Source organism: Leopardus geoffroyi, chromosome D2 (assembly GCF_018350155.1).
Source record: "Leopardus geoffroyi isolate Oge1 chromosome D2, O.geoffroyi_Oge1_pat1.0, whole genome shotgun sequence".
Classification (NCBI taxonomy): Eukaryota; Metazoa; Chordata; class Mammalia; order Carnivora; family Felidae; genus Leopardus; species Leopardus geoffroyi.
The window spans coordinates 62,660,572-62,680,354 of record NC_059334.1 but is presented as its reverse complement, the minus strand read 5'-3'; the positions used below and the strand labels follow the sequence as shown (position 1 = coordinate 62,680,354).

General features: G+C 33.6%; 1 protein-coding gene across 2 annotated transcripts in view; it reads right to left on the bottom strand.

Moving 5' to 3' along the window:
- The window catches only part of SLK (STE20 like kinase), a 56,959-nt gene that overhangs the window by 9,804 nt on the left and 27,372 nt on the right, over positions 1-19,783 (bottom strand). Inside the window, exons 5-15 of one of the 2 annotated variants that reach the window (XM_045438806.1) lie at positions 19,137-19,209; positions 18,778-18,972; positions 17,918-17,999; positions 16,220-16,348; positions 14,509-15,882; positions 12,423-12,553; positions 12,091-12,214; positions 10,384-10,563; positions 7,949-8,041; positions 1,317-1,446; positions 522-646 (exon numbers count right to left, since the gene is read on the bottom strand). In XM_045438806.1, coding sequence (XP_045294762.1) covers positions 522-646; positions 1,317-1,446; positions 7,949-8,041; positions 10,384-10,563; positions 12,091-12,214; positions 12,423-12,553; positions 14,509-15,882; positions 16,220-16,348; positions 17,918-17,999; positions 18,778-18,972; positions 19,137-19,209 — 2,636 coding nt within the window. The remainder of the gene's footprint in view (positions 1-521; positions 647-1,316; positions 1,447-7,948; positions 8,042-10,383; positions 10,564-12,090; positions 12,215-12,422; positions 12,554-14,508; positions 15,883-16,219; positions 16,349-17,917; positions 18,000-18,777; positions 18,973-19,136; positions 19,210-19,783) is intronic. The other variant, XM_045438807.1, reaches the window with a different exon arrangement.

Genomic DNA, 19,783 nt, shown 5'->3' with positions numbered 1-19,783 from the left:
CCATGCAGGTGCCCCTAAATATAATTTAATACTCAGTACCCACATGTATGCTCAAACATGTTCTTGTGTTGTTTCCCAAAATCACTCCCTCCCTTGTTGTATTATCAACCAGCAAACTTTTAGTCAAAATATAATTTATAACAAAAATAAAGCTATTAGTAAGCTTTATATAAGCGTCTTATACTGAAATTCTCATTACTAAGTCAGAAAGTCCACATTTTTTAAGGTATCTGAACCATAAATGGGGCCACAATAGCTACCTTTGAGACAACATGAAGATTATAATGTAGAAGAGGACTTAAGCATTGAAATCAGTCACCTTCCATGAAATTCATAGAAAAGAAGTTTGCAATCATGATCAAGATACAATTAATTACTCCAAACTTCACCAAAGAAATTTTAGGATTAAAAAAATAGAAAGGAAATCTAAAATTCATTCTCTATGAAATAGAAGTTTCAAAAATGAGTAACTCTGCAAACTTCAAATGAACAAAAAGTAAACCAATTTTCCTTTCATTAACCTTCTCATGGCGCTTAAGTAGCTGATGTCTTTGCATGAAATACTGATCTTTAAGTTGCTGTTTGAGCAGCTGGTGTTTTTCTTGTAAGTGTCGTTCTTCAAGCTCCCAAATTGCAGCTTCTCGAGCTAGAAGAAAGCAATTTTCAAAATGTCACTTTGTTCTTTTTACTAATGTACTTTGGAGTTCATTTTAATATTTACATAAATGTGTTCTATATACAGTAACTTATATGCACACTGACACTGTGAACTAAAATGAAATATTACCAATGGACAGATAATATCTATCACTATTTACCATTCTGTTCTGATGCTCTATAAACAGAAAATGCCCCACCCACAATACCAAAATTCCTTTTAATCATCTTAATGAAAAATAAAAAAAATCTAAGCTTTTTGTTAAAATCCCATTCTGTCATGATGCCATTAAGTATACCAACAATTGTAAGGCATAATGAGTATACAAAACTATTCAGGTAAGGCTTTAGCATCATCTGCACAGTAAGATGTTTTAAGGATTGCATGTTTATGTTCACTTCTGTCACGAAGGCATTCATTCTATGCCTTACAGTATTTAACTTTATAAAGGATTTTAAAAATTTAAATGCTTAAAATTTTACATAAAGCTTTTCCTCTTATTAACTTCAACTTTATCTTTCTACCACTTTAGCAAAGGAAAGCATTCACATAATTTCCAATTATTTGATATTATGGATACTAGATATGTACATATATCTTAGCAATGGTCTTCAGATACCATTTTATATATACACATATGCTGTGTGATTTCACATACCTCTCATGAGCTGCTGTTTGTTATTCAGGCACTCTCTTTCAATATTAGCCAGTTCTGCCTTCTGCTGTTGGATGATCTTTTTCAGAGAGCCATCTAATTCTTGTTGTTGCTTCTGAACAAATTCCTGTTCCTATTAGACAGTTAACCATGAGTTAATAAGCATCTACTGAGTGAAACATCCATTTATCTATATGACTATATACATTAGTAGCTATCAAGATTTCTAAACCAAGTTTCTAAAGTTAACTGGATTTAAAAATCACCAATTATATAGCAATATATAAATGTATTAGTCACTCAATTCAAGCCCAGAAAAAAGTACTAGAATACATAATACTCTAAACTCAGTATTAAAAATAATACACATGAAAGAAGTCACCCACTCAGAATGCCCTATGATATGAACATCTTTAGGAAAATAATAAATTTAGAGCTTCTAAAACTGATCATTCATTACACTATGGTGTGGATAAAACAAGAAAAAACAAAATGCCTTTTATGAAAAAGAGAATAAAGAGCAAATAAGTAAAACACATATCAGAATATTTAATATCTCTATTTTTCCAAGAAATAAAGACTTAGGAAGTAATACCATGGCAACACTAACAGAGAAATCGTTTCTGTATCTCTAGCATGTGCCTAAAAAGAACAACAGTTTATGGACTTAATGAGAAATAGTGCATTGCTAGAGAAATGTGATCTAGGACTCATAAAGTGAGTTACATTTTATAAATAAATAAATACACACACACACACACACACACACACACACACACACACACACACACACAAATTCCTGATAGTCAAAAACTTCTGCCAACATGTTTGGGATTCACTCATTCATTCAACAAATATTTACTGAGCACATACTATTTGCCCAAATGCAAAAATTTATGCTTTAAAAAAAAATCCTTCGATAACTGTGTAAGAAAAGGAAATGTTAAAGTGACTTATGGTCTTTATGCTAGATTGCACATTCACAGAAGAAAAGGAACAATATCCAAATTGAAGAAATGTAAATTTTGCCAGTAAATGTTCGGCTCTCCATCCCTCTTTTGGCAGTTACAGCAGTCTATATATGATTAGCTCAAGGGATATTCTGATCAATTTGAGTGTGGATTTAGAAATTTAAGATTGAAGTGGCACTCCACCTATAATCCCTCCTCTTGCACATCCAAGAGAAGATAAAACCTAAGGTCCATTTTGGATCTACTCTTTGTGCCTTTGACAGAGTCTGACAGGATCTGGATCACTACCAGCCTGGTCTTCAATGCACTGAGAGTGAGTGTAGCCGTGTTCCTTAAGGTGCATGCCTTACTATGCGTCTGGAGGTGAGAATTAGGTCTTACCATTCATGACGCCCTGTTAAAGTAATCTGGAGTTATAGATACTGCTGTCTCATCTGTGTCATAATTTGTACTTCAGCATAAATACAATTACACACTAGCAGAAAGACTAATGAATTGCCTCTGTAAAATACACTTGTGAGCTTCACCACAGCCAAGTTTTTATCACAGAAAAAAAGCCACAATGAATATTTAATTTCAACTATCTAGAATAAGGCTTTTTGAGTTTTATTTAAAGAGATACGAAATCTCCATGCCTACTTTTTAGGCAATTATAACAAAGAAAGTTGTTCAAGCTGGTCATTTTCCTACAGTAAATATCACATAATAAAAACTAAATTGTTTCTCTAATTTCATAGTAAAATTTCTATGTACAAACTTGTACAATACTTAATATATAATCTATAACTTAATATAACCTGCAGATATAACAAAAGGTTTTCACATCTGTACCATTAACTTGTATAAAGGACTTTTAAAAATTTCTCTATAGACAGAAACAATGGGCCCAAATTAACTACCATAAATATAAATACTACATTTAGACTCAAATAAATGCAAAAGTACAAGATGAGGGTGAATAAATATTTATGTGAAAATTAAGAAGAGTAAATACATGCCAGTGCCACTAAAAAAGTAAATGGAATTTCTTGCGAGTTCAATTCTTGGTCATATTACTATATTTGTCTAGATTAAGCAAGATGACAGTTCAGTTCAAAGAAAATCTTTATTAAGTACTTACTAATGCTAGGCACTGTACCACTAAAGGGGCTACTAAAATTAAGAAAAGACAGTACTGCCTTTAAGGACCTTCCATTCTAGTGATCCCAAATTGGTTCTGTATGCCCACATAAAGAATAGTGGGTCTTCCCTTAGTATCACATTTTCAGAAGTTCAAAAGTAAACCACAGAAAACAGAAAGCTGTGAATACAGGGTCTAGAAACCATGCCACACAATGAATAATGGAAAGAATTACAGAAGCCTGTCCTGAAGCAGCTAATCCATCAGGGGAAAATAAGAGCTAAGACTGTTATACAGAAGGAGGCAGAACTACCATTGTGCTGCTCCAGAAAGTAAAATAAGAGTTGACAGGTAAGAGTCAAGGTAGGCAATGTATGCAAGTGCCTTCAACAATGAGAATTAGCAAAGACACCAGTTGTCTTACAGAGCCAAGGACTTAAATAATTAAGCAAAGTCTGGATAATTACGTAGTCAAGAATACTATGCAAACAATTTTCTTTACTTCTTTTCTTCCTTCCTTCATTTATTTTAATCTCTATATTTATCTTTATTTATTTATTTATCCCTACCCCAAACTGGGGCTGGAACTCACAACCGCAACATCAAGAGTCATATGCTCTCCCAACTGAGCAAGCCAGGCACCTCAAATAATCTTCTATATTAATGGTAAAAATTACCTGAAAGGTCCAGGTCCCTCACATACTAATTCGTATATTTTGTTACTTCAAAAGAAATAAAATTTTGATATTAGTGAGATTTCTTTAAATTTCCTAACTACAAAAGCCAAGTATAACACATTCACATTGGAATTTGTAATTGGAAATTATTCTTAAGATCTGAAAGAAAAGTGATCTTACATTCCAAAAAGACTGAACAAATTTACCCAAAAGAAGATGGATTTGATCAATAAAAGTAACAATTTAAATCAACACAGAAACTATAAAATGCACCCTTTAAAAGTGTAAGTTTAAATGCTGATAAGGAATTTTGTCATATTAATCAGACAACTATAAATATTAAAAAAAACAACTTCGGATTCTAGAAAACTATAAGAAAGGGTTATGTTATATTGGGCTATTTGTACAGAATTTATTTCTAATTCAAAGGATAAAAATGGTAATGATCAGAAAAGTGATCTTAATTCATAATTTCTCCCTCTCATTAAAAAAAATTGTTTTGCTTACTCTTTAGAAAACTACAGAGTCCAACAGCTGCCAATAATAATAAAAAAAATAAGTCTAATTTCAGGAGAGGGGAAAGGAATGGGTGAAATCAAGCTGTATTCTATCTACTCCAGTTGTGTATATCAAACATCAAAAACAAAAATTATAGCATTAAGTGAGCTAGTCACTTCCCCATAGAAACTGTGAGAAAGAATACAGCCTGGAATTCCAGACTTAATTTAAAACTACAGCAAGGGGAAGAACAACTCACTATTCCTTATACAATTTGAATAGTGAAAACTAAAGTTAAATGGAACTACAATCACATTTAATATGCCTTTTCTGACCATATCCATAATTAAAACATATATATAACATATATAAAATCAAAATGTCACTTCACACAAAGATAAAAATCTAATCACAGCATTCAATTTCTCACATGTGCAAAGTTTATAAAATACTCCTGGGAAGCTACTTCTTGGAAATGAAAATCTCAAAATTTGTGGTGAGGTAGAAAAAAAGAACACTGTTCAGAGTGTTCTAATCCCAGTTCTACCATTAATATCGTTTGTGACTTCAAGTGGACCGCTTAGTTTTCTGTACTGCGATTTCCTTATCTATAAAATGGATACACTCCATCCCTATATTAGGGTGGAGGCAGTAAGAATCAAATGTGAAAACACTTTGAAGAATACTATACTATAAAGTTCATTTCAGATTATTACTGTCATTACTGACATTATCATCTATCAATCTTCTAGGCTTTAACAAATAAAGCAAACAATGAAAAGGCACATGTGAGCTGAAGCAAAGGCAGATAAAACGGGAGAAGGCATCCTCCCACAGATGCGTGGGACTTACATCCTGCAGCTGGGCACTGGAGACTGCGCAAGAGGACAACTGAAAAGACTGGATCATGGCCTGAGCAACACCCTGCGGGTCAGAGTACAGTGCACCTCCCAGGTGAGAATACAGCTGATGACTTTTTGTAAATGGAAAGAATAATTATACAAATGTTGAGTTTCGGGAGGCCTCGAACAAGTTACCTAACAGAGAGGCCTCCTTCTCATCTGTAAAAAGGTTTTGAACGAGATCAGTGGTTTCCAAACTCTAGTTTATGCTGTTGTTTTTTAAACCAGTCAAACCCTCTTTCAAAAAATTTACCACAAAATGTATGAAACAGATGAAAAGTAGTGCTGCTTTAAAGTCTAAGCAGGGACCCAGAACCCCCAGTCCTCTCTTCTTGAAGGATCCCTGAGGTGCTTCTTCCAGACTCCACAGCTCTTGGGAGTACAGTTTAAAAACCACTGGACTAGACAATCAAATACTTCTGGCTCCATGACTATATAACTATTATTCACAAATTCTCAAAATGTTTAAAATAGACGCGGTACCAAGTTATCATTTTAGCACCTTCATGTAAAGCAGTAGCTAAAGAGAAATACTTTTAAATTTGTTAGATTACTAAATTTTCATTAAATTTACAGAAAGACATTTACTGTTGCTTTCAGCTTTAGTTGAAAATACAGGCTAGCCCCCAAAATTTTATTAAAGCATGGGATCACTTAACTCCTTCAACACTAAATTCTCAATGTCAACTCTAGCATCTGAAATATGTATTACCTTTTAGAATCTAAAAAGCCTACATTCCTGTACAAGGAAAAACCATATTGGTCTTATCTTGTTTGAAATCCAAATTATCCAAAATTAGATGTGTGAAGCAAGGACTTCCTCTTCACCTATTAACAACATGACCAATAACCACTGGACTAAGCTGATAAGAGTTCAGATTAAGCACAGAAATAACAGTTTAAACGTGAGAGGCAGTACGGTGTGGTAGTTCAGAGGTGCTTTCATTTCCTCCCCTGTAGAATAGAGGTAATAAGAGTAACTACCTCGCATGTTGTGACTTTAAATGAGTTCATGCAGGAGAAACATTTGGAACAGCACTTGACACACAGTAAATGCTGTGTCTGCTTTAACACTTTAGTAATCCCCACACTAGGCCAAGACAAAATTTTTCACTGCCTCAAACCAAACCCCCCCCCCCAAAACATGAAATTTATTCAGATAGGCTAGTTTTGTTAAATTTTAAATTCCAAAATACTTCCCTGATTTTTCATGGTGTTAAGATATTCTTTCCTTTAAATTTTTAAACAGCAGTTTAAAATATCCTTCTGGACAAAAATAAAAAAAATTTAAATGTCATTCCATTTGTCGGTCCCCAGTGGTTTTTGTTTCTTCCATGTTTTCACATGGGTCTGTAAAAGTTTGGGAACCACTTTTTACATCACATAAAACCACATTAAATTGGTAATTTAAAGCAACCGTTAACATATAATCTTCTTCCTTTAACTGACATATATAACTACAAACTGAGCTCACCTCTCTGCTTCCAAACTGAATGCAAACTTAATTAAAAGAAAAATGATTCCTACTAAAAAGACCTCATACAGTCATGAGATAATTCTAAAAAAAAAAATCTGTTTAAAGTACTAGCTTGTCTAGTTTTGTAAAGAATTCACCCATCTTAATTGGTTCATCCTTATCATAACCTAGAATCAAGTTTATACAGGCAGTATTTTTTTAAACTGCTGGATTCTGAATCAAAAAGAAAAACAATGTAGTTAGTATTTAAAATCTGATTTTAAGTTGCTTATGTTATTGACTTTAATAGTAAAATAAATGTTTGATCTACCATTTAACATTACCGTTTATGGTTTTTCTTTTAACTCCCAACTTTATAAAAACAATGGCCTTATTTTTTTTTTTAAGTTTATTTATTTTGAGAGAGAGAGCAAGCAAGCATGAGCCAAGGAGGGGGAGGCAAAGAGGGAGAGAGAGACTACCAAGCAGGCTCCACGCTGAGAGCATTGAGTCTGACACGGGCCTCAAACCCACGAACCGAGAGATCATGACCTGAGCTGAAATCAAGAGTTGGGTGCTTAACCAACTGAGCCACCCAGGTGCCCCAACAATGGTCTTTTAAATAGTCATTCTTTTCATGTGTACAAAGCCTACACACTCAACCTCTATATTTTGTCATAAAAGTCTTCTATCAGTGACATTACTACTTAAGTATATAAGTTTCCCTCATGATTATAATAAGAATACAGTGAATTATACATCAACATCCTTGTTTATTTCACCCGGAGTCAGCTTTCCAAACATTCCACTTAATTTCGTATTTGCAACTGAAATGTCACCATCTCATGCGAATTTAGTTCTACATAAAGAATGCCCTGGGAACCTTTGTATTAGGAGAAATCAACATCATATAATAACTACAGTAGGAGTTTACCCTGTCCACCATGGTTTATTGAGCTGCGAGAATACTGCTGCTTTCTGTTTTTAGTAGCATTAAGCTGCTGCTGTTACCTGAGCATGCTGGCTTTGTGCAAGCTCCTCTTTCCTGCGTTTCATGAGCTCTTTTCTCAGCTCTTTGGGTGCTTTCTCCACTTCATTTATAACCTACAGTGTATAAGCATGCAGGAGGTGGGGAAATAATACTTTCTCCACAGCAAGCATTTATGTAGCAGACAAGCTACAAGTCAAAGATTAAAGCTGATACAAAGTTCCTTTCAACATGCAATAGTATAGGTGTTAGTTTGGTGAAAAAGAATGAAAGGATAGAACATGCTGAATCTCGGTGCAGAAAGGGACATCACACCATATAAAGGTTAATCAGATGCCTAATTATCCCTATATATTATTCTCTCTTAAAGATCCAAAGACAATCAGTAAAGGATTACTAGCAGCACTGAACACATCTACTGACATTGTTTGAAATGCTGAAAATAAGGAAAGTCAATGCCATTTATAAAAGTACAAAATTTCGTAACTGGCTTGATAAAACCAAAGAAATAAGTCTAAATTAAGTTCATTTAATGAAAACAAAAGAAAACAAAAGGAGAAATAAATGGATACTGTTTTCTTTTTTCATCAAACACACCATTTTATATATGGTGTGATACAAACATGTCTGATGATTTTGTGTTGCATTAGAATAACATTCTCCTTTGCTGACAATGTAAGCCAAACTTGTCAACTTTAAAATCAATATTATAAAGTACTCATAAAGTAACAGTGTAGTATGCTATGATTTATTATACCAAATAAAGTATATTATAAAATGAAGTATAATTTGGAGCTCCTTAATTATTCCAAAATCCTAGATATGTATTCCACCTAACAATAGATCTGTAATCCAACTATGAAAAACAATCATGTGTTCACAAGTAGAAGCACCAAAAGCAATCAGATTCCAAATCACCACATGCTATTGATGTTCTGTGAAAGAGACTGATTTTGATTGAAGAGAGTGTATTTAAAATTCCCCATCAGTAATCCCTCATGAAACCAAATCACCATTAAAAGGAAGAGACTCCCCAAATGCAAGAAATTTAGCAATAAGGAAAAAAAAATACATAATATAGTTATTTAAAATATGCATATTGCGATCTCAAATATGTCTACTAGCTAAAACTCTCCAAGCTCAAAAACCGTAAAAATAACTACAAACTTTTATATATTTAAGGTTAAATCATATATTTATCTGTAAATTTTTTAAAATTTAACCTGATATTAAAAAATAAGCTCAAATAAAAACTTCCCCTAGTTTCAAGAAAACTGATATGGAGCCTCAGTAACATCATATATCATGGTAAACAGAGCAACACTATGTGAAATATTAAACAGTAACAAAACTAATTTTTAGAAATGGTAGTCACATCAAATAAAATCATTGACCATTTCATTATTTACTTAAAGAAATTATAGAATGTACTATATTAATGTTCGATTCTATGCTTTTTCAAGTAGATCCTCAAGCTCAGCAATATGATGTTCAGTTTTATACACAATTTAAATGCTAAAGTCAATTAACTTGGGTGCTTTAGATGTATAACTAAAGTGAAAATGCATTTACTAGTTTGGTTGAGATTTTTATTCTAATCCTAATAGAACTAATCATAATGATTATCCCTGGGGTCTTTCATATCACGAAAAAGTAAATTCTCCCCCTACACTAAAAGTATAGAATAAATCATAAAACCACTTCTGCTAATATGTAAGACTCTTTTGTTTTAATTTGGGGGCAAATAAGACACTATTACAATATATAAATACTCTTTCTGAATCAATGACAATCTTTCATAGTAAGTAATAGCACAGATCCTATAACAATATGGAAAAGTTTTAGGAAAAATTTAAAAATTCATTTTAATCAAATGACTTTACACAGGTATTTTTCACATGTGATTCTTCAAAGTAGCTCTCAACTTGTTGAACTTACAGATATTATTTCCAATTTCAGGGTACTGAGCTTTTGTTTTAATACAACATTCATGAAAGGAAATCAAGCTAACCAAGAAAAAAACTTTTAAGCATGAATTAAATATTACAAATAAATAGATGAATTACTGTTGCCACCTACAAACACAACATGGTGAGCTTTTGTGAAAGAAGAAAATTCTACAGAGGCTTTAACTGTTGCTAATAAAGGAAAATGATCGATTGGAAGGAAAATGGATTAGACTTAGTTTGAAAACTTGGTTCAAGGCTTAGCTGGACATTTAATGATAGTCTGTAAACTTGAAGGGACCATTAAAAAGCTCTTCTATTACAGTCTTCTTGGTAGTAAAATGAGATTAACACCTGACCTTACTACTACCCTACATGACTGTTGGGAAGACCACAAAAAAAGAATAAATTGGTGCTATTTAACTCTTAAGTATTATTCCTAATTCTTTAGTCTTAAGTGTACATTAAAAAAAAAACAACCTTTAATAATTAAAAGTAGTAGTTACACTTACCTCCTTCTTTCGGTTCTTTAACATATTCTGAAATTTGGACAACTCTTTCTCTTGTTCTCCTTTAATGCGTTTGGCTTCATCTCGCAAGCGATTTGTGTGTTCTTGTTCTAGACGTTCAATAGTCTGTTTCTGCTGTTTTTCTAGATTCTCAATCTCTTGATCATATTGACGCTTTTTGCTCTGTAAAATAATGTGGTTCAGGATCATTTAACTTGTCTATCACTCACGTATTGAAGAGTACATAACCAGCATTTAAACATAGTGATATGACATACAACCTTTGTAGTACTGCACAAGTGGAATGCTACAAACACATTAAGGAATTTTTCAAAAATATGAGCATTTCATTTTTTTCTACACAAAAAATACTTTTTTCTATTATAGAATGTTCAGAATTTTTAAACCATCCAGAAGAATATCCAGTTGCTAAAGTACTAAAGTACTAAAGAAAAGTGCTAAAAGTGCTAAAGTACTAAAGAAAAACTTCAGTATTTATCCAATAAACTTTTGATAAATCAAAAGTGTTAGCCAAAGTCTATTTTAATAATGTACAATTGCTTGTCATATTCAGATTTACTCTTCCTCATTAAGATTCTTAAACATCCTTTTATTGAAACAAACCTTTTGAAATTATAAATCTTTCAACAAAAGATTCCTGCTTACATAATACTTGAGTATAATTTTGGATATAGGTAGAGTTAAATATTTGTAAAAGGTATTTTAAAAAATAAAAAGCAAAACACTTTGGAAAATACTTTTTGGGGAAAGAGATGCAGTTTTCATAAGGTTCTTTAAAATAGAATGCTCAATACTATAAAAATACTCAGTGAGAACAAAAATTCATTATTTTCCTAAGAATTTTCTGTTACAATCCAACAAATGTAATCAACAATTCCTGGGTAGCTCAGTCAGGTGAGCATCCGACTTCAGCTCAGGTCAAGATCCTGCAGTATGTGAGTTCGAGCCCTCACATCAGGCTCTGTGCTAACAGCTCGGACCTGGAGCCTACTTCAGATTCTGTGTCTCCCTCTCTCTCTGCCCCTCCCCTACTTGTGCTCTCTCTGTCTCAAAAATAAATAAACGTTAAAAAAAAAAAAACTTAAAAAAATTAATCTTGGATTCTAGGGGTGCTTGGGTGGCTCAGCCAATTAAGCTTCCGACTTCGGCTTAAGTCCCGGTTCTCCGACTTAAGTCTCCCGGTTCATGAGTTCATGACATCAGGCTCTCTGCTGTCAGCGTGGAGCCTGCTTCGGGTCCTCCGTCTCCCTCTTTCTCTGCCCCACCCCTGCTCATGTGCACTCTCTCAAAAATAAAATAAACATTTGGAAAAAAATTCTTGGATTCTAAATCTGAGAGGTCAAATTATAACACTAAAAAAGTATCCAGAAATAGGCCCACCTAAGAACTTTGTAAACCATCTACCAGCTTCATGATTCCAGGTTTTCACAACAAATTTTAACCAAAGGAAAATGGAAGACACCTATCACACTATAAGTCAGTGACAGGAAGCCTAAGATAGAAAATCCTTTCAGGCAAAAGGGAGGAAAAAAAGAGCATCTACAACACTGAAGAAATAAAGGCCAGAAATACTGACAAAGCCAGAGAAAATCTAATAATCAAAGAACAAGTTCTAAAACATGCTAGTGGAATTTTTTTAAAGCATCAAATTTCAGTGTTAATAAAAGGATACAAAATCTAAAACTTTACCATCATTTCTTGCTCAAAGCGCCGGAAAATTTGTTCTCGTTGTTGTTGCAGTTTGCTATTGAGCTGCTGTTGGGCTCTTTGCTCTTCTTTTTGAAGGAATCTTAACTCCCGAAGTTCCTGACGTCTGATAAAATTTAATATCAATAACAGGGAAAGACAGCAAAAAATTACACCTTTGAACTAATACTTTTTCAAAAACTTAAAAAATACTATTTTCAAATGGAAAAGTAGTAAGAATAATCAGCCAAGACTTTACTCTTGCTTCTATTCTTATACTTTGCAAAAACTGAAAAGAAGTCACAGAAACGATTTTAATTATGTTCTCTACTCACCTAAGAAACCTCAACTCTTCAGTTTTGGAATCACTATCTGTAACTATCTTTGACGTGGTTACACTCACTTCTACGCCATCAACAACAAATTTGCGGGTCTTCTTCAATGTTTTCTTCTGTCTTCTTGTTTCCTGAGTGAGATTTTATTTTAGTTAGGCTTTATATGGAAAATACTGGAGACAGAAAACATTTTCTTCTTAAAAAGAACAAAACACAGAACTGTACACATATAATTTTTATACCACATCATAATTAGGCACAAATCATAAAGAACAATTCATATAAATGACTAATTAGTATAACTTTTACAGGTTAATCATTTTTCTTCTTCTTTTGATCTTGTAACTTCTCAGATACCTCTGGCTTTTCAGTTTTGGAACCACTAACAAAACACTTAAAGGAATGCCTGGGGCTCATCCCTAAAAGAATCTAAATCAATAGGTCTGAGGGTGGCTGAGAATTTGCATTTTGAAAAGGCTCCCCAGGTAATTTTTAAACACTGCCTGGACTGGGAATCAAAATCCATTTCATCAGCAACAATATTATCAACAGCCCTCCTCCATCTCAGGAACAGAGATGAATGTGTGATTCTTGAGTTACTAGAAAGATAAAATGTCTACTGCCTGATAGCTATTGCCTACAATTCTTTATCAAGACCAAATTCCATTCCTCATCCAAAGCTTTTCAAATCCAAATAGAAATAACAGAAGTATGACACTCCAAAAAACACAATTTGGCAAACATGTAAGTATTGACAGCAGATAATTACTTGGTTTTGATACAGGGGAAGGGGTTTAAAAGCAGAGGGAGCAAAAGTGGAATGTGAAAATACTAAATTCAAAATGCATTAGATTTTAGTTTGTCTCTGGCACTTTCCAAGCATGGTTCTGCAACCTCTTATTATTCTACTCTCCAGGCTGCTAGTATCCTCACGCTTCTCTTCCTAAGCCCTGGACTATGATACCCTATCCAGGCTTCCCCTAAAATCTAAAGTGGGCATGCTCCCAAAATATTATCTACCACACTGAAAATCTAAACTTTCTGTTTCTTCAGTTCTTAGTAAAGTATCCACAATTAATATCACCTTAATTCTCAAAAAAGTATTCGGATTTTTTTAAAAGGCTATTAAGTCAGTGAATAAATTTCAGATTAATGGAATTCCAGTCAGTGAAACAAAATAAACTGAAAACTGAAGACAATCTATGCAATATGTGTAGTAATTTGCTTCAATTATGCCCTGGAGTCCTGTTCCTAAGGTCAGTTTCCTAAGTTGTTCCACTCTTTTCTGCTGTCAACCCAGAGTCTCTAAGTAATACATGACTCACCTGTATCAGAAATCCATGGAATCTTATGTTACAAATACTGATTCTTGGGTTCCACCCTAGACCTCTACATAGCTCCCCCTAAAACTCTGTTTTTAAATAATTTATTCATGTTGAGGTATACTTGATATATAATAGTATGTTAGTTTCAAGTACAGAACATAATGATTCAATATTTGCATATATTGCTAAATGATCACCATAAGTCTAGTTAACATCCCTAATCATACATACCCCTGGTAACTCTTAAACACATTAAGATTTGAGAATGGCTCTAAAAGCTCCAAGTGTTTTTGCATTTTAGTTATTGATTTTTTTGTTTTTTTGCTTTCCCACATCGGTTCTCATGGCAGCTGTGAGGACTATGACCAAGACGGAAAAACCCTACAGACCACTGGTAAATCGAGGGCTGTTTACATCCTAAAAGTGCTTAAAGAGATCATTCTTTCAATTTCTCAATTTTTTCATAGATTATGGATTCTGGCTAAAATATATTTAAATATGTGCAATAAAAAAATCCAACCACACCAAGTAACTTACACCGTTTACATCAAGTTGGCAAAAACAGGTAGATATTACCAAAAAATTTATGATTACATCCAGTATCTATCTCTCTCCTTGGGTTTTTAGTTGATTGCCTTCATAGGCCTTAAGAATCTTATAGGGTCAGTACTACACTGATTTAGTGCTGTTTTATTTTCAAAACATACTTCACATAAACTGCAAATTGCCAAAATGACAAAGAAGGGCCCACATACACTTACTTGTAAAGATATTGATCCGCTGTCTTTAGTTTTGCTTAGGAAGCTAGAGATGGATAAATTTAAGTCAATGCTGCTATTATCAGCGGTGGAACCAGTGCCTGAATCAGTATCATTTTCCTTTTGATTCTCAGATTCTGGAAGCAACATGGCTTCAGTTTTTGATAAAGCACCTATTTCCCCTTTATTTTCTGCATCTTCAGAGTTGATATTAATACTGGGTATTGGAACAGACTGAGGTTCACTAGGCTGTGAAAAGGAAGTCACGGGAGGTTCTCTTTCAATTGGCACTTCACATGGAATTGCTTTTTGCTCTGTATCTATCTGAGCACTAGCTTCATGAGCATCTGGAGTTTCATTTCCTAAAGCCTCTTGGTCAGTATAAATTACTGCATGTCTGACCTCTATTTCTTCAGTGCTACTGGACTCAGTAATTTCCTCACCTTCATTTGTGCCAGATTCCTCACTGGTTTTCACTATGTTCTCTAAACTGCCGAGTGACTGTTCTTCATCTTTATCTTCCAAAGACTTCTGATCTATCTCCTTAGTTTCCACTATGTCTTTAAAAGGAACTTCCTCAGAACCACCAGCCTCAGGAACCTCTGTGGGCTTACTTACTAATTTCTGGTCTACTTCAACCACTTCATTCCCATCATTACTCTGAGCATCCTCAGCACTGTTTTCAACTGCCTTCTGGGCAACGTCTCCTGCCTCATTTGTTCCTATGACATCGCTTATATGGCTGATCACTTCTTCTGGAGTTTCGTCATTCTTTCCCAATTTCTCTTGGGTGTCTTCCTTTGTAAGTGCAACTTCATTTTCAACTGCCTGAATGTCTGCCTCTTTTTCTCCAGTCTCTTGAGAAACTAAGTCCATTGTTTGAATAGCAGTATCTTTAATTTCTTCAGATTTTATAATCTTATTTTCAAATATCTGTTGCTTTTCTTGATCCCTTTCTTCCTCAGGTTTCAGACTCTGTTCAATATCTGTTTCTAAAGTTATTATATTATTCTCTTTTCCTTCATTGACTGAATTAATGTCCATTGTTTCTTGGTCTTCTGTATCAGGCAGACTTTCAAGCTTGGGTCTCTTCTCCTCTCTGCCATTTTCCTTGATTACTATTGTCCTATTATCAATTTCAGCCATAGCTTCTAAGTGAGCATCATTAATATGTTCATTAATATCCTCTGCAGCTTTTTCAGGTTCATCTGTGGTAAGTTTTTCATTAAGAACTTTGTTGTTAAATTTATCTTCAGAAGTATTACGTTCTGTTTTTTCAGAGACAGATTCCAAAATACAAGCGTTTTGTGAAAGTTTATCTTCTTCAGAGCTGGCAATACTAAGGTCAGAAGAGGCACGCTTACTTGCAGGTATTGGCTGAAAAAGATTTTGTACATTTTTAATGTTAAAACGTAACTTCAAGACAGTGACCAAAACTATATTTTGTATATAAATAAATATTTAAAACATACATACATGATTTAGTATCTCAATTAAAATTTGATGAAGCTATAAAAATAAAGAACTGACAAATCTTCACATAATAAATAGGACAAAAATGGTGAGCAAGGAGCAAACTTGTTAATCTTCGCCCCTAAAATTAACACTTTTGTACTGCTATCGATTACAATTAATCCTTACATACAGGTGCAATCACACCTCAAAACCCAACCCTCAATATTACCTAAATGACATTTCCTTTCTAAATACTGACCAAAGAATTTTCTGTTTCCTCATCATCATCTTCCTCTTTGCCATCTTCAACTTCTTCTGTTACTTCAGCCTTTGCCTCTGCAATCAGCTCTCGAATTGGTTTGTTGGAATCAACCGTAACAAAAGGATGCTGTTTGATCATTAAGAAGAACACACTTACTAACAGCTGAAATTCTGGCTTATAAAATTTCAAACACAAAAAATACACATTATTATGTGGTAAAAATATGAACACATGAGTAAGAAAAATATAAAAAACTTCAGATGATGTTACATCTGGGCAAGGAAGAAGGGGATTGAGCAGGAATAGGGACTGCCTACAACTATACATCTTTTTTAAAGAATCTGAAGGAAATAGGTCAAAAATGGTACCACAGGGGCGCCTGGGTGGCGCAGTCGGTTAAACGTCCGACTTCAGCCAGGTCACGATCTCGCGGTCCATGAGTTCGAGCCCCGCGTCGGGCTCTGGGCTGATGGCTCAGAGCCTGGAGCCTGTTTCCGATTCTGTGTCTCCCTCTCTCTCTGCCCCTCCCCCGTTCATGCTCTGTCTCTCTCTGTCCCAAAAATAAATAAACGTTGAAAAAAAAAAAAATTAAAAAAAAAAAAAAAAAAAAAGAAAGTGAATGCCCCCCGACAACAGGCAAGGGTCTTTCTTTAAAAAAAAAAAAAAAAAAATGGTACCACATATCTGGATAATAGGTGCATGTACGTTTCTGTATGTTTGAAATTTTAAATTTAATTTAATTTAATTTAAATTAATTTTAAAAGTTTCAAACTGGTACATTTTTAGTTCTTTAAAAGTAACAACAGTATGTTTAAATCCTGTATAATCCTTAATAAAATGTTTACAAAAAGCCTTAGAGTATTGTTTAGAGTCTTGCAAATAACTGCTTTCTTGACATGGTTCTAACACTCTTAAGAGTAAGAAAAAATTTTATTCACCTTTGTATACTCAGCAGCATTTAACAGTGTCTGTCACAGACTAAGACCTTCTAAAGTGAGGGTACAAAAATAATAAGAGAAAGTGTGTTCTAGGGATGTACTGTTGCATAGAAGAAGGCAATTTCTTCTGTTTTCCCCTGAGATAAACAGATCAACTTAATACACTGTAATGCAGGAATTATACAGTAACTCAACCTAACAGTAATTGCCTCAAGATTTGTCATTCTGTTTGTCCACCTATATTATGTAACAAATTCCTATTTCAATATTACAAATAGGTCCTGCTATAAAACAAAATTATCTTATCACTTTAACACTTTTTTTTAAAAAGTCAGCAATATTTACTGAACATTATCCTCACTGTAAGAAATATTAAAAAAATCAATTAGCTCATGACCCCTGTGCCCAAGGGGCTTGCTTTCTAGTAACTGGAGAGAAAAACTGCAAGTAACTAACAAAGTGGAATAACTAACAAAATAAAAGAACACAAACTGAAATCAAAAAAGCACAAAAGGAATGACTTATAAGCTAAATGCCTTTTAGTAAAGGCAGCATATATGTTTATAAAGCAAATGTTTACTTGCGTTCAAGTACGTTGTACACATTGTATGTGTACAACATATTTTACAATGTATTCTGAGTTTCCATAGGGAAACTCCAGTGAAAAGAGAATACATTGAATCTGAAATTGTATTCTTCTCAATGAGATATTAAAATAATTACACAGTTTGCTGTTGTCATATTACTCTGATCTTACCTGCAGTAGCTGAGATGTATTCCACCTGGAATCCACATTCTTTTCCAAGCATTTCTTTAGAAAGTCCTTAAAATTTGAAGACCTTCAAAATGAAATTTTAACAATGACATTCTATTTTACTTTGTTATTAAAATCAAACAAAATTCTGATAAGTTATGCTTGTATTTTATGATGTATGTAATTGTATTAATTCAACATAAGTAGTTAATGAGAATACCAAAATTTCAAAATAATATTGAGATAAATACTAGAGTATCATCTGTAAATACAAAATTAAATATAAGTAGAGTCATAGTTTTAGCCACTGTGATATAGTCATATATGCCAAAAATCACAAAACTCTTCTATTATATTAAATTCCACAAATATAAATCAACCACATATATGCCTCACTTTCTCATAGTAAATACTGTACTACATACAGTTGTTTCGTGTAGAACTCAAATCACTGATTTCAAATTTATAAGAAGAGTTAGTTATAAGAGTTTGTATGGTTCTTAACTCTTTTTTTTTTAAATGATTATTTATTTATTTTGAGAGAGAGAGTACATGCACATGAGTGGGGTAGGGGTAGGGGCAGAGGGAGAGGGAGAGAGAATTCCAAGCAGGCTCCATGCTTAGCAGGGCTCAATCCCATGATCGTGAGACCATGACCTGAGCTGAAATCAAGAGTTGGATGCTCAACCAACTGAGCCACCCAGGCACAACTATAGTCCTTAACTCTTAAAAAAAAAAGTACCAAAAATCAAGTTTTCTACTCATGCAGTCTTTGTACCATGTAACTAAATCTACCCTTGAAAAGGTCAAAGAATAAAACATCAAGTATTGCTTTGTATAAGGTTTTGTTTAGAATATTTTACCATTTTGATGGCTGTGCTAATGTAGGGGGCTCAGATTTTGCTATTTTTAGCAGCACTCGCATTGGATTTAATTCATGATGAGGTGGTTCTATCTCAGCCATTTCTATTAGAGTGATACCCAGGGACCAAACATCAGCTTTGTAGTCATAGGGTCTGTCCTTAGATGTTTCACACATGACTACTTCAGGAGCCATCCTGTACAGACAGAGAATTGAAAGTTAAGATGTTTAGCTTAAGAATATTGATTGCAAGCCACATAAAAGATAGACAGTATAATCAATTATGTAGATAAGTTAATGAGTGATAATAGCTTCTAACATAACTAATACAGTAGTACATCCATAAAGATGAATACATACCAATATGGTGTGCCGATAAAGGAATCTCTTCTTTGAATTGTCCTTGTGTTTTTAGCTGATACTCCAAAATCCGCTTGAAATAAGCAATGATACGAAAGTATTAATGATAGTTTTTTAGCAAAGCTCACTGTATTTAACACAGTGAAAAGCATTTTAAGTCTTTAACAAGGCCACTCTTATTAAAGGGTAAACAGAACAGAAAAAGTAGTAACTTCTCTACCATCCTAATTTTGACAAACCCCGTCCAAAATAACTGTCAAATATAATATCCCATCATTAATACACTAACTACTACCTCCTTTATACATCTTCAGATCATGAATACTTCAGAACTGATAAAAAAAAAAGTAACTTTAAAATAAACCAGTCTACCCACTTCAAAACAACTAGTACTACATGCTACAATTAACTGACATAAACATTTTTCCTACAGTGTGAAAAGCATAAATATTATAAGAGCATATTTAAAGAAAAGTATAGTCAAATTATTAGTCCTTGAAGAAAAAAATTCTTTGGCATCTAGGCAAAAAGAGCACATAACTTGAAAAAGACATAAAATCAGATTATCATCAGACTTTCCAACAACAACACTTAGAACAGAAAAATAAGAGTAAGATATTTCAGATTCAAGGAACAAAATGTAAGCC